This window comes from Bos taurus, chromosome 5 (genome assembly GCF_002263795.3).
Source record: "Bos taurus isolate L1 Dominette 01449 registration number 42190680 breed Hereford chromosome 5, ARS-UCD2.0, whole genome shotgun sequence".
Lineage (NCBI taxonomy): Eukaryota > Metazoa > Chordata > Mammalia > Artiodactyla > Bovidae > Bos > Bos taurus.
The window spans coordinates 74,437,748-74,453,471 of NC_037332.1; the positions used below are offsets into that span (position 1 = coordinate 74,437,748).

General features: G+C 46.9%; 1 protein-coding gene across 2 annotated transcripts; it reads right to left on the reverse strand.

Moving 5' to 3' along the window:
• Positions 1 to 47: 47 nt before the first annotated feature.
• On the reverse strand, positions 48 to 14,266 carry LOC518495 (apolipoprotein L3). 2 transcript variants are annotated; one of them, XM_003586098.6, is made up of 5 exons: positions 14,180 to 14,266; positions 7,169 to 7,208; positions 6,880 to 6,986; positions 4,948 to 5,068; positions 48 to 3,053 (listed from the first exon to the last, which is right to left on the reverse strand). In XM_003586098.6, the coding sequence occupies exons 3-5, from the start codon at positions 6,908 to 6,910 to the stop codon at positions 2,162 to 2,164; spliced, it is 1,044 nt and encodes a 347-aa protein (XP_003586146.1). In that variant the 5' UTR covers positions 6,911 to 6,986; positions 7,169 to 7,208; positions 14,180 to 14,266; the 3' UTR covers positions 48 to 2,161. The 2 variants fall into 2 exon arrangements, with proteins under 2 accessions (XP_003586146.1, XP_005206923.1); XM_005206866.5 differs by having other exon boundaries at positions 7,169 to 7,252.
• Between the last annotated feature and the right edge of the window lie 1,458 nt (positions 14,267 to 15,724).

Here is a 15,724-nt window from a genome sequence, read left to right on the forward strand (position 1 = left end):
CATCTGGAGCCCAGCTGAGCCCCTCAGTCAATGCAAGGAAGCCTCAGTGAATCAGCTCATATTTATTGAACCAGAGTCTCGAGAACATGAGGTGCAGAGAACCAGAACCACCTGAAATATCTTATCCAGCCTCACCTCCAGCTGAAGAAGAAACCGAGGGTCAGAGAGTCATGTCTGTTGGCCCCAGGCTGTTTCATCTCCTGACACACCGAAAAGTTCCTTGACCTGTTTCTGCCTCCTTGTTTCATCCTTCTTTCTTTCTTTTAATCAACCTCTGTTCCTCCTCCACATTTGGATTTTCATGGAAACGTCACTGGTCTCTCGGTGCACTCTGGACCCAAAGAGCTCCTGGCAACGTGTCAGATGTTCCATCCACAGTGTTGTCACACCACTGCTGCCACCAACATCATCACCACCATCGTCATCAAGAAGCCACTGCCTGAAGATCTACACAGACAATTCTTCTTGAAGACGTACAGATGGCCAGCAGGTACGTGAAAACATACTCAACATCACTAATTATTAGAGAAATGAGAATCAAACTACAATAATTTATCTCCCCTACAGTGATCACAGGGGCCATCACCTACATCTACAATGCTCTGAGGCTGTGGAGAAAAGGGAACCCTCCTACACTGTTGCTGGGAATGTAAATTGGTGCAGCCACTATCGAAGGCCATATGGAGTTTTCTTAAACAACTAAAAATAGAGCTACCATATGATTTAGCAATCTCACTTCTGGGCATATTTCTACAAAAAAATTAAAGCTCTAATTTGAAAAGATACACATACCCTGATGTTCATAGCAGTACTATTCATAACGGCCAAGACACGATATTAACCTAAATGTCTGTTGACAGATTAATGAGTAAAGCAAATGTGGTATATGTATACATACCATGGAATCCTACTCAGCCATAAAGAAGAATGAAATAATATTATATGTAGCAATAAATATGGATCTACAGATTATCATACTGAGTGAAGTAAGTCAGACAAATATGTGATATTAACTTATATGTAGAATCCAGAAAATAATATAAATGACAAAATGAATAGAAACAGACTCATAGACATAGAAAACAAACTTTTTACCAAAGTTTTAGGGGGATAGGTAAATTAGGAGATGGGATTAGCAGATACACACCAATAAACAAGGGACTGCCTACTGTAGTAGCAAAGGAACAGTATTCAATATCTTGTAATAAACTATAATGTAAAAGAATAAAAACGAATATAGATACACACATGCTCAGACGTTCTGCTGTGTCTGACTCTTTGCAACCCCATGGACTGTAACATGCCAGGCTCCACTGTCTGGGATTTCCCAGACAAGAATATTGGAGTGGGGTGTCATTTCAACCTCCAGGGAATCCCTACCCAGGAATCAAACCTGTGTCTCTTGCTTAGCAGACACATTCTTTACCACTAGCGCCACCTGGGAAGCCCAGATAAATACATAGATACCTGTATAATTGAAGCACTTTGCTGTATAACTGAAATTAACAGAATATTGTAAATCAATTATCCTTCAATAAAACAAACAAACGAAAGAAGTCACTCCCTAAGTAAGACACATCAGCTAGGGCCAAAGGTGAGTTGATGTTGGAGGAGAGGTCTAGAGACCACCACCAGGGGAAGACTCTTCCTGCTGGGACATCACAGCCTGTGGAGGGCGATAGAGGAGCCCCTGCTACTTCTGGATCCCAACAATCCTAACTGACCTTCTCCCATTTCCAACCCGTTCTATACCTGGCCTCTCATTGCTAGTTCGCCTGCCTCTCCTTTTATTCTGCCTCCAGTGTCCTCTTTAGTCCAAAGTGGTTTCTGATGGGAGGGGAGTTTGGGGGAGAATGGGTACATGAATATGAATGGCTGAGTCCCTTTGCTGTTCATCTGAAACTATCACAACATTGTTAATTGGCTATACTCCAATACAAAATAAAACGTTCTTAGTATGAAAAAAAGTGCTTTCTCCCCGCCTCTCATTCTCTGGTCCCCTCTCCTCCCTTAATCTAGGCTCCAGGCCCCTTCCTTCTCTCTCCTCATCTATCACCTACATCCATCCCTTCCCTGCTGTGCTCAACTAATGCCAAATTCCTAACACCCAGCTTCATTAATGTGGTCTCCAGCTCTTCCCTCTACAAGGTACCTCTGCACTTTAGCCTCTCCCCTGGACCCCACACTGCTCTGGGGGTGGCTGAATCAGGTCCTCCTGCAGACGCTCATAGATCTGGGTGAGCTCCTCCAGCTTCCTCTCCAGCTCCCTGGCCCGCTGCCACAGGTTTTCAGCTGATGCTGCCTTTGCACCGTCATGCAGGTGCTTTGAATCCTTCACCAGGAAGCCCACATCCACCAGGAGGAAGACCCCTGAAGTGGCCAAACCCACGATCTGGCCTCCTTTGGTAACTGTAAAAGCTGGGGCTTTGAAACCTGCCTCTTTCTTTTGGATGGATGGGGATGATAATATCATAAGGCCCATCAAGATGTTTGCTGCAGAGTCAGAAATGGCTTTGCCTGTCTGCATGTCATGGATGTGCATTTCAATGCATTGTACAGCTTTTGTGACTTTCTCTGTTGTGGGGTTGCTCTTGAGTATCTCTAGGAGAACCTTCCATTTTTTGATGAGAGTTGACATCATGCGACTGGCTATAGTTTCTACTGATGACCTCTTCATATGTTCCAGGATACTGGTGGACACACTGGTCACAGTACCTACTGCTCCCAGCCCTGTCACAGTGGCCAAGAGCACCACACTGGACCCCATTGTCATGAGTGCCAGAGCCAGGCCAACGATGGTCAGAATACCAGACACAGCACCGGTGCTGTGGGCCATCACATTGGAGATGGTACATCCCTTATGGACCTTCTCAGCCTTGTCTGCGAGCTCACGGAACTTGCTTATGCACTCCTCCAGCTGCCGTTTCACCCGAGGAAACTGATTCAGAAACCTCCTCCTGTCCAGCTGCTCTTTGGAGAGTCTTTCTTGGTCCTCTTCAACCAAGGCTCGTTTCAATTCGTTCAGATATTTATGTAGTTCATCCACATCTTCCCTGTAACAATGAAGATCAAGGGATTAGAAAGGCAGTTTGCTTGTCTGTAAAATAGGCTCCATAATATCTATTCTGCATAAATACAGATATGTTACTATAAATCATTAGAAAAGAATTTTATAAATGTAAACTTTTCTCTTTCAACCTTAAACACGTTTCATACTTTATAGATGCTCCATCTTGAAATAGCTAGACTTGGAATAGGTAGACGAAAGTCATCTTCGGATACTGGCAACTTAAGAGAGGTATTTGAGAGAATTCCCAGGTGGTCCAGAGGTTTCAACTCTGCATTCCTGCTGTCGGCCTTGACTCAATCCCTGGTTGGGGAATGAGGATCCCACAGGCCATATGGCTCAGCCACAGAAAAAGTATGTGGTAAAGACGTCTCACAGATGTGTCAACACCTTCACTTTGAAAGAGTTTTTGGAGCGGGAACTCCACAGATAATCAAAGACAAGTAGGACTGGAGGAGAAAACCTTCATTCAAGGGCCTCAGTGTGTAGTGAGAAGTCTCCCTGCCCTTTGCCCTTGGCTACTGGGAAGTGGTCCCTAAGCCCCTAGAATTCTGGCTGATAGGAGTGTCCTTGCCTGCCTGGGTCTTTGGCCATTGGTCAGTCTGAGAAGGTGACAAGTGACCCAGGGTCACTGGGTCCCATGGTATCAGTTCTGCCATCTGGTAGAGCTGGACACTAGGGCACAAGTCTGACTTCCAGGAGGGGCTGGAGATGACAGGTCAGGGTAATTTGGCTTGTAAGCAAGTGAGTGTCCCTGATAGGCAGTACTCCGTGCATCTTATCACATACCGAATCCAGGTCAGTAACGTGTCCTGAGGATAATGGAAGCTTCGTATGTGAAACTTGTCCAGACTTTGCCCTTTGGCTGGTGGGAACTTTTATCCTTCCCTGTAGTAAACTGTAGGAGAAGGCGATGGCACCCCACTCCAGTACTCTTGCCTGGAAAATCACATGGATGGAGGAGCCTGGTAGGCTGCAGTCCATTGGGTCGCGAAGAGTCAGACATGACTGAGCGACTTCCCTTTCACTTTTCACTTTCATGCATTGGAGAAGGAAATGGCAACCCACTCCTGTGTTCTTGCTTGGAGAATCCCAGGGATGGAGGAGCCTGGTGGGCTGCCGTCTATGAGGTCACACAGAGTTGGACATGACTGAAGTGACCTAGCAGCAGCAGCAGTAGTAAACTGTACCTGGGATCATGAAGCTTTCAGTGAGTCCTGTCCATTCTATAGGGAATTCTTAAACCTGAGAGTTGTTTGGGGGATCCCCTAAATTTGCCATTGAAGTCAAAGTAAGGGCAGTCCAGGGCTTTGTGCTTATGGGCCTTTGTCCCTTATGGGCCAGCAGGATCCTGCAGGGTTCGTACAGCTCCTAACATCAGGAATAAAAAGACTGTAGGCAGAAACCCAGGACACAAATGGTGGTGTCAGGATTTTCCCACTTGTCCCAAAGGAAATTCTGCTTGGTTCTCCTCACCAGAAAGAAGACCCTTGACCCTGTCTCTTCCCAACAACTTTTTAAATGTTACTATTGATTGAGTACGTACTCTGTGTCAGTCATTATGGGAAGCACTTTACATGCATGATCTCAGTGTCCTCACAGTAAAAATGAAAAGATGAAGAAACTAAAGCAGAGAGTAGTTCAGTAACTTGTCCAAGGTCACATAACCTGCGCCTTCCTTGCAGGTTTCATCTCTTCTGAACCCACGATCATTCACTGTCAGCAAATGACATGGAGGAAACACTCCTGATGGGATCATGAGAAGGAACATCCTTGACCCCAACAGTAGGGTCCTGCCTGGAGGAGGCGTTACTCCAGGAGGAAGCTAGCCTGGTGCTGGGGGACGTGGGTGACCTTTCTGGTGCACCTGTGCCGGTTACCTGGACAAACTGGCCTCAGCCTTAATTCTCTCCAGGAATTCATTCAGCAGGAGTAGCAGTTCCTCTCTGCTCAGTATGTTCCAGAGACACTGAACGACCTCCTCAAAAAAGGTCTCAATATCTAGATGAAAGAAAAGGGAATAAGTTTAGAAGAATATTTGGTGAGACATAAATGTTATTGAGTATAAAATAGTTAAAATTGATCTTGCTGAGCAGCAATCACCTGAGGAGCTCTTGGTGAGGTCACCTAGGGTTATGGATGGACTGTCCCCCCTCTCCCCCCCCAATTTGTGTTGAAGAGTTAACTCCCTGGTGACCTTTCTGAAGATAGAGATTGTAAGGAGGTTAGGTGAAATGAGGTCCTACGTAGGATTCCCAGGTAAATTGAGGTCATAGATGGGATTCCCAGGGAGTTCTAGTGGTAAAGAACCTGCCCGCCAATGCGGGAGATATAAGAGAGCCAGGTTTGATCCCTGAGTCAGGAAGATCCCTTGAAGGAGGGCATGGCAAGCCACTCCAATATTCTTGTTTGGAGAATCCCATGGATAGAGGAGGCTGGCAGGCTGCGGTTCATGCAGTTGCAAAGAGTTGGACATGACTGAGCAACTGAACACACACACACAAAGAGAAGAAACAGCAAGTGTGATTTGTTAGTTATCACTTCCAGAATAGACAGGCAGCACCCTATAAATGAATGCTTTCATGTTTGGGCAGTGAAACAATTGCATACTTACATTAAATGGGATAAAGTAATGACTACAAATAGCCTCAGATCACTACAGGGTAAGATTAGTCCTCAATGAGTTATCAAAATCCCTGAGTGATTTCACAGATCTGGAGGTTATGGAATTGTAGGTAAGATTGCTGGCCAGGCTATATATGTTTGTGTGGGCTGGGACTTGATATCAAATGTGTTTCTTGATAAATCTGCACAAAGAAGCATTATCCTTATTTCACAGAAGAGAAACTCAGACAGGACAATGGACAGCCCAAGGCCACAGAGCTGAAAGCTATGAGGTTGAATCCAAGGTCAAGATTCAATCCAAGGTCAAATGTCAAGTCAGACATTTCTTGGACAAGACTTTGAATCCTCCTTCCATTTAAAACTCCTGTGATTTGTCCATTCTACTCTACAGCACACAAGGGGAATTCTTTGCAACTCATTATTGGTGGTGAGCATGCAGTAGCATATATAGAAGTAGAAATATAATGTTGTACACACGAAACTTAGAAAACATTACAAACTCATGTTACCTAATTTTAAAAAAGACTTTAGGACCACATGCCATTGAGCAAAACTACCATGTGAGAGGATTCCTGCTTCTGACCACAGACTCTAGGATGGGCAGGGGAGGGGATCCACCAGGTGGAGGAGGGGTGGAGCCAGATGTGATCCTCATCACTCCTCCCCTCCAGGTGGGAGATGGCAAAGGCCAGACAGGTTCAGAGCAGGGTCCACTGACCCTTGCAGAGAAGCTGGGCTGGTGGCTGGGAAAAGCCGGAGGACACAGCTTCTATAGTGATGCCCCAGCGTCTGGGAGCAGGAGGAGGCTTGGGCCAAGGGAGAGAGCAGGAGAAGTCCAATGATGCTGGAGGACCTCCTCTCCCAGGCCTGCCTGGCCTTGGGGACTGCCATCTGTGGTCCATGCTCAGTGTGTGCTCTCCTGGCCACTGTACTGAGTCACTTGCTTGGTGGTGGGAGAGGCAGGAAGTCAGCACCTTGGTCATGGCTCCCTGAGGAGAGGGCCAGGAAGGAGGCCGTGGGCAGACCCCAGGGTGAGGGGAATCTCCTGGTCTCTCTTGGAAGCTCAAGGATGTTTATCCATCCTCTTCATGGTTCTTGATTTCTCTGTAGTTTAACTCAGCCTGGAAACACATCCCTCAATTCTGGGTCACAGGTAGGAACCTTCCAGAGAAGAGAGAGCTGACTACCTGAGCAGTGCCTGAAGTTTTCTGAGCTCATGGTGGCAGCAGGTGTTCCCAGAGATCTCCCTGCAACTCCTTGTCTGCGTCAGGCTAGAAGGAGGTGTGGCTTCACCCTTGGGGAAAAGAAAACAGACTGTGGGCTAGATCACCAGTGAGCAGCGGCTTCAGGGAGCAGTGAGGGGGAGGCCTCTGGTGGGTTCCCCTGGGATGGCCACCAGTGCCACCAGGGACTTAAGCCTCTGCGTTTCCCTGTCCCCTGGGCTCTGCTGGCTGTTAGTTAAGAAAAGTCACTCACCTCCTACAGCTCCTTCCAAGCTGAGTCAGATCCTGGTCTCCTGTTGGGGCACAGGGAGAAGGTAGTCAGACAGGAGACAGCCATCTGTGAAGTTATAGGAGCAGTAAAACCAGAGATGAAGAGCACATAGAAACGAGCATAGAAAGGAATACTCTGGGAATTATGTGAGGTCGGGACACCTGTGTCACTAATTGGTAATAACTACTATTGATTCAGTGTCTATGATGTGCAGGCTCCTGAACTCACCTAAACATGGGTCAGCCCAAGACTTCATGCTGGTGCCAGAGTCTGGACTAGAACCCAAGTCTTTCTGATTCAAATAGCAGGTTAATGATAACTATGCTGTACTCTCAACAATATTCAAAAATGCTTACCTGGGGATATATGTTAATTGGTAAATGACTCTTTTTATTCCAAAATGATGTCTTGCTCCCTGTGCCTGAATCTCTGCCTTGATAAAGTTTCTGGTGCTGCAGCTCCCACAGCCCATATCCTCCTGCCTTCTGCAGGAGCCTTTCTCCCACAAGCCCCCTCCCTGCAGGCCTGCCCTGGGCAGCTGAGGACCTGGATGGTGCCCAGTCCTCTCTGCTGTCCTCCCCTGACTGTGGCACTTTGGGGTGTTTCTAATTGTTTGTGTAAATAATAGTGTAAAGAACACACTTCTTGTATGAAACTTTGCGTGTACTTGAGACCATGTCCTTAAGCTGTTTCTGGAAGTAGAATGATTTGGTCAGGGCTCTAAACATTTTAAATGTTTTCATACCTAGAGTCGCTCTGTTGTGCCAAAAAATTGCACCAATTTATTACAGTTATATTCATATATGAGGGTGTCAATTCTTTTAATCTTGCCAATTCTCAGAAGTCTCTACTTCAAAACAGATCCTTATTGAGAGACATATTTTTAATTCTGTTTGGGATTAAATTGTCTTGGTAGATGATGGAAGAAAGCAAATGTTGATTACATTCAGCAGTATTGTAAGAAGACAAAAGTGCATTTATCAGCTCCTCCTCCTGAGACCTGACTGAAATGATAGGAAACATGCTTACAGTTGTAATAATGGCTACTGATAGGAGGCATCTCTGTGCTTGTGGTCTTTGTTCTGTACTGATAGTTGATCTAAGACTTTACCGAATATAATTTGGATCATTCCAGTAACCCTTGAGATATGTACACCTACTCCTCTCCTTTTTTCATAGATGTTATGTTATTTGCCCAAGGTCAGAAATCTTGTCCATGACAGATGAGGTTTCAACCCACTTACTGGGCTCAAGAGCCCATACCTCGCCTCTCGGTGCTCTGCTGCTAATATAAAGCCAGGAATGTGGGCAACAGGAGCCCAGAGTCTTCAGCAATAGTTTGAAGACTGAGTGGATGAAGAAGTGACTGCTGAATAAAGAGGAGTGGAGGAAAGAAATGGAGAGAAGGTGTACAGGCTAGAGGAATGCTTACTTAGAGCAAAATGAGAGTGACACAGAAGGAGAAAGCAGGGGATAGTCCCAGCATCCCGCATCCCATCACATATTCACCCAACTCCACACCAGACGGAGGAAAATCTTAATTCAGAGACTCCAGAAAAAATATTTCTGTATTCTGGAATTTAGGGGTCCTCAGGCAAGCACTCTACAGGGCAGCTTACCAGTCAACTCTACTCCCTCTTAAATATGAATGGGTCATCCAGGATTAGATACATGGAAACGATCACAATGTGGAAAAGATGACTTAGACAAACAGATGAGAAATGACACCAGGAGAGATGGATGGACAATTCTGAAGGAAGAAAATAATTTTTAAAACTTGAACTCAGGTCGTTAAGTCAATTAGAAAGGATTTTTATTCATAAAATGAGATACACTGAGAAGTGGGAAAAAATGAAACAGACAATAAAAATCTTGGGAATTAATAAGTGTTTACCAAGTAAGTCTAAAGAAAGATTGGAAAAGAAGGTCAAAAAAAGCTTCCAGAAATTTTTTTAAATGACAGAAGAAATGAAGCTAAATGGCGAATAGAAACGTTGCTATTCACAGTCGTTCCTTAGCAAGTTACTTGAGAGTGAGGTGCAGAGGGAAAGAAAAGATGTGTGTGTGTGATGATGATGCAAAGGATAACCAAGAGAAAGAAAGATTCCTGAATGTGATCGAGGAATCAGGAACACCAACCCAGAGAGAAGGGAATCCAAGGATCACAGCTGGGCACACGGCAGATCTAGAGAGAAACCAGTTCAGAATGGGGTAAAAAGTCCAGAGTCTGTGGGGACAGGGGACTCGGTATCATATGAGGCACAGGTGCAAAGAAATGGAGGAAATTTGAAGACAGACAGTGCACGGGGTGAAAACAAAGGCAATTCCAAACATCAGGAAAAACTGAAGCTGTGCCAAAATGTATGTGCAAATACATAGTATTAATACAAGTTACTCAAGAGAAAATATTTAAAACATCACAAAAATGTAAATTCTCTTCTTTGACTTTTAACTTTCAGAACAAGGCATTTAAATATGAGATCTTAATTTATTTGCTGTCAATCAATATAAACATTAAATCACACTTCTAGAAGTTGGGAACTGAAGCACAGAAGGGAGAAAGAGAAAGTCTCATTTTACAAAGTGGGGAATCAAGAAACACCAGTTGAACCTGAGCGCCTAAGAAACAATGGCACAAATAAAGTGCATATAACCACAAAGTTTTCTAACAGAAGATGTAAGATTAGTGATATAATGATATTAGGAGAAGATAGGGACGGATATAAGAAAAAGTATAAGAATAACTGAAATCATTATCTTCCCTGGTAAGAAGTAAGTTAATAGTATCAAACTTTTTAAATTAGGAAAAGAAAAATATGATACTTAATGTTTATTAGCTATCCTGGTTGACGACTTCCCACTCTGCACCAGGCAGCATTCTAAGTGCTTCTCAAGCATTTACTTATTTTTACTTCTCTCAATGACCCTGTAAGTAAGGATGTTATCTAAGGATGTTGCTTAATTACCTAAAGAAAAAGCAAACAACTGAAAGTGCTTTTTACTACGAGGTGTGCAGAATCCTCTGTATAAACTGATTTTTTTTAAACATATGCATTTAGCATTTTGGATTTTTTTAATTTTATAAAAGCAGAAGTCACTTCATAGTAGTTAGTAACCCATAAGAATGGGTTGATTTCTGGCACCACCACATAAAAGTGGTGGAAGCAATTGGATTAAGAGACAATAAGAAGTAAGCTGACACCCGATGTGACAACTGTCAGTGTAGGAGACATGTTTGTGATGATGAAGCCAAGCTCTCTAGGAAAAAGAGGGATGATAATACACGTAAACCAGGACAACCACAGTGACCTGTGGCCTTAAACAGAGCCATCATCTGGCAGCACATTGCCCACAAACATGTGCACCCATGGGCTTCTGTCTACTCAAAGGAAGCAAGACTCCTTGAAGGGGAGGTCAGTTCCACAGGTCGGCATCTATATCCACAGGTTGGCAACTATATACCCCCAAAGGCAAAGATTCTCTTGGAAACGTTCAGAGCAGCATTTAGAAGGGGCACCCACATGAAATGAGCTTCCCTGGTGGCTCAGATGGTAAAGAATCTGCTTGCAATGTGAGAGACCTGGGTTCGAGCCCTGGGAAGATCCCCTGGAGAAGGAATGGCTACCCACTCCAGTATTCCGATCTAGAGAATTCCATGGACAGAGGAGCCAGGCTCCTCTGACAGGCCATGGGATCACAAAGAGTCAGACCCGACTGAGCAACTTTAATGTAACTCACATACAATAATGCTGCTGACGATGGAAAGTGAATACTATGATCATGTTTCATTGGGCCAAGTTGAGTCTGAGAAAGGCCATGAGTTCATAACAATTCAATGAGAAGAGTTTATATCAAGTGTGGCTAAGAAGGGAGACATAAAACTTACAAAAGGTAGCTATGCTGCAAAGAGGAGTAAGTGTAGTGGGAAATATTTCACTGTTAATTGAATTTAATAATAAGAGGTGTCTTAAAATCAATGGATATATTCCCTTCTGTCTATTTATGTGACCATTATAAAGGACTGAGAAGGAAAGAATACCCCTGACATCCTAAGGCTGGCCTGGTATCACAATAGGGTGATGCTCTTCTCCCGTTAGATGTAAAGGCTCTCACAGAATTCCAGCCTCACACAGGGTCACCCTGAGAGCAGGAACAAAGGAGACAGCAAACACCCATCACTGTGCCCCCATCAACACCACACCCCCTCCCTTGGGTGAGAAGCATGACTGCTCCTTCTTTACCAGTCACACCTTTATGCTCACTCTGGTCTCCCCTCTCCATAGATGAGTTACCGAGACCCCCACTGATAGAAGTGCCCCTCATTTTCTGTATCACCTAATCTAGAGTGGACCCATTTCCTTAGTGAGTGAGTGAAAGTCTCTCAGTCATGTTCAACTCTTTGCAACCCCATGGACTGTAGAATCCATGGCATTCTCTAGGCCAGAGTACTGCAGTGGGTAGCCTTTCCCTTCTCCAGGGGATCTTTCCGACCCAGGAATCAAACTGGGGTCTCCTGCATTGCAGGCAGATTCTTTACCAACTGAGCTATCACGGAAGCTCCCATTTCCTTAGAGCCTCCCCCAAATCCCCTCACCTGAGCTCCCATCCTAGAATCTTTCTATCACCTTCTTTCTGTGATGCCTGGGGTTGTCCCTCAGGAAGAGTAACTTGTTCACTAGGGAGTGTGCCTGTTGGTGGAGGCTGGAGGCACTGATTGTGTGATGGGAGAAAATTCGCACAGGCAGGTCTACCTTGAAGCAGGTGGGAGAAGGGAGCTGGCTGGTCCCGCTCCACCCTCTCTGCCTGGAAGCTGCATGACCCAGGAGCCAGGGCAGCCAAATGACATCATGAAACACGAGGACCAAGAGCCAAGGCAGAGAGAAGAGGAGGGCTTGGGCAGAAAGGGCTGGATCCTGGGTGATGCCAAAACTTTGTGAACGCATCTGAACCCTCGACCTCATCCTTCCATCCTTCCGTCCCATTCTTGGCCTGGTCCTGACCCTTGTCTGGGGCCTCAGATGGGTGTGGATGCTGATAGTGCTTCCTCTGCTGGATTCCTATCCAGGCTTCCTCCTTTGTTAGCCTCTGATTGGTCCCTTTCTGGAAAGGCTGTTGGTGGGAGAGGGGAGGATCCTGGAGAAGCCTGGCCCTGCCCAGCTGCATGGCCAGTCATGCATCCCTTCCCTCCTCATAGGCAGACAGATTCTCCCCAACCATCTCCCTCCTGTGCCTGCAGTCACCCTCCCTGGGAAGGGAAAGGGGCATTAAGAAAGTCCCTGGCCGAGCACCCGCACCCTCCCGACTGCCCCAGCTCCTGTGTTCCTCACACTATCTGTCTCCACAGGGCCTGCTGCACGAGACTGGCACCTCACTTGGCACAGGCTGCCCCTCTCCACGACATGTGCTTCCCCACTGGCCTCACCGTGTGATGGGTTACTTGTCCCTGGAGGCTCAGCTCCAAGCCTCCCTCTGCCACCTTCCCCCAGATGCTTTCCAGCTCCTCTTGAAGGCCATACTTTCCTGGTCGTGGTCCCTTTTTGCTCAGTTTCTCCAGGTCTGAGAACCCTCCCACATCATCAGGGGCCCTGTCTCTTCTCTGCTGCTCCTCCTGTCCAGGGCTTCTGGGCATCCTCTGCCCTCCTGGGCACAGCCGGTTCAAAATATGAGGGGTAGGACCCCTTATGGGGAAATGAAACAAGCAGCCTCTCGGTGACACAGCACAACCCCAGTTCCCTCTGTTAAAATGAGAAAGGGGGGGGAGGGGAGAAGGGGATAAAGAGGAAGAGAATGGAGAAGAAACTAAAGATCCTAATCAATCAATCTTTCAAAAGGATCCAACGTGCACCAGAGAGAAAAAACTGAAGGGACTGAAAGAAGCATTAAAAATAACATTGATTTGAGAAAGCCTTTCTAAATGCGCACGTTCCACAAGATATAATGGAAATTCTGACCTACTGAACTCTTGGAAATGAAAATTGCCAAGGATCCCATAAACCAGGTCAGAAAAAACATCTGCACCCACAGAGAAAAATGGAAATCAGCTTTTAAAAACTTAGTAAGAGAATAGAACAAACAATTCCCCAGGAGGTAGCTTGCCCAGGGTCACACAGTTCTGTGGGCAAAGAGGAGGCCAAGACCAGGCGTTTGGACATGGGTACAAGGGCAGGGTGGGAATGTGGTTTTAATACCCCAACGTTTCTAGGGTTGTCTCTGCCGGTAAAAAACATAGATCTAAGCTCATGCCCCTCCTGTTATACTGATGTCTGTAGAGTTTGGCTTTTTATCTTAACATTGCAACACCCGGATGTATGTGGACCTTGTGCAGTGAGCCCTTCTCACTTCTTCCAGCAGCGCCACCTTCCCCACACAGGACCTCCCATCACCCTCATCCTGAGCAGAGGGCCTGGCAAACACAGGAAGCCAACGCCCTTCGACTCCCCACTTGGTTTCCTGTCTGTTTCCAAGGCTCAGTGTCCCCAGGGCCTGGCACTGAGCCTGGCTCTCAGAGGTAGGGTTTTTCAACAAACCTTGATTCCTTGTAACTGAAAAAAATCCTCTTTCCCCCATCAGCCCCAGCCTAGCACCCTGGGGACAGCTTTAAGGTGGCCAGGCCATAGGAGGGGAGGCTCTGACTCCCCTGTCCTCCTCTACCCTCTCTGCTTCCTCCAATTTCCCAAAGTACTAAGCACACCCAACACTCACCTTCCTTCTAGGGTTGCTGCTCATGTCTCAAGAGTCCACATCCTGAGCTGAGCCCACCTGAGCTGCTGTGGCCCTCCCTCTGCTCTGTTTAGGGGCCCTCGGCTGGGAGGAAGCCTTCAGACACACCTGCCTCCACATCCAGGCTCAGCCCCTGCTTAACCTGCTGCCTCGGCCATGACCTCACCTCTCTATGCTTCCAGTTCCCATCTTCTGTCAACTAGTGACATATTCCTTTCTCAGATATTCATCTTGAGGATGGGGAGATGGGCAGGGTCCCTCCCCTCGGCTTACCCAGGGGTTTTCCTCTGGCTGAGTGTGAACAAGATCCAGACGTTCTCAGCTGTGCAGAGGCAGCTGCCAGCTGTGCATCTCTGCAATGACCACACACACCCTCTGTGCCTAGATATACTCTGGGAAGCAAAAGTGAAAGCAAAACCCTCACTTCTGAGTGGTTCAAGTCAAACAAACACCCTGCCCACCAGGCCCCGCCCTGGGACTATTTCCACCTCCAGCTGACCGGCTTAGAGAAAGAAGCCCAGTCCTGACATTCCACATCCTTCTTGACACAGTCCACTCCGTCTCAGGCTCCGTGAAGGAAGACCTGCCACCAACACACCGTGAGTCCCTTGGCAAATCACTCCCCACTCACTCCCCCATTCCATCTTCTCACCCCTCCAACCCCACACTCACCAGCCTGCCTGCCTCGTTCACCTTCGTGCCACCAGCATGAGGTACAGTCCTAGAACAGACCAGCTGCTCAGTGCACACTGGTCACACTCTACTCCTGAGGGCCACGTCCAGGTGGCTTCTAGGATTCACTCACACTTCTAGGTTCTTCTTCCAGGGACACCTGCTGCATCCAACCAGGAGAAATGCTTTCTGCAAAGCCCAAATCTGGCATCACCTCCTCTGAGAAACCCTCCATGACCTCACCTTAGAGTCCACTGTTTCCTGTTCTCCTCCCATGGTATCTAGAAGAGGGGCCTAAGGCCACCCCTCAGCCACTCTGTCCATGCACTTCCCCCCGTCCCTTTTGATCAGATCCCTCTAGACTTAGCCCTGCTGGCAGGGACAGAACTAGTGCATTTAGTCCACATGAGGAGGGCTGGCCTTGGTGGTCACTGCCATAATGTGGATGCAGAAGTTTGTGGGAAGGGCTGAGAGCACACTGCCTTTTTCTATCTCGGCTTATCTCCACCTGACAACAGATTTTTTTCTCTCCAAATGGAGAACTTTTATCAGAAAACCAGTGTCCTGGCGACTCAGAGAAGTCTGCAACGGAGAGCTGGCCAAGTCTCTGTTTGGTTCCTGAGCAGAGAGCCTCTGTGGACTGGGCTGAGCATGTGGCAGAGGCTGTGCTCACACCGTCCACACCTTCCCTGTTGAATCTCACATCAGCTCTAGGAGAGCTGTCTCCGTTTCACAGATGAAGAAATGCAGGTCAAGTTCCCACAGTCTGAGAGTCCTACAGCTGGACTGCTGGTGAACTTCTCGGTTTGCCTCAAGCAGAAGTGACTGCAGTGGACCTGGATGCACCATGGAGGCCCGCCTGCCCTTCCCTCAGGGCTGCTTCACCCCTGGAAACGTCCCTGGGCCATTATGGTCCCCTCCCCCCAGGTTTTGAGGGAGGGACAGTAGATTATTCCATGAGGATAGCCAACCATAGTTTGTTTTTAAAGCCAACTGTTATGTATCTGACGTGTTTTGCAGATAAGGGAGCTGAGAGGAAGGGAGAGGTGGGCACTTTGTTCCAGGAACTCAGGGACTTGTGTTTGGTGGGAGAATGTCAGCAGCTCACATCCTGCAAACATTCATTTGACACCCTGTTCCCAGAGC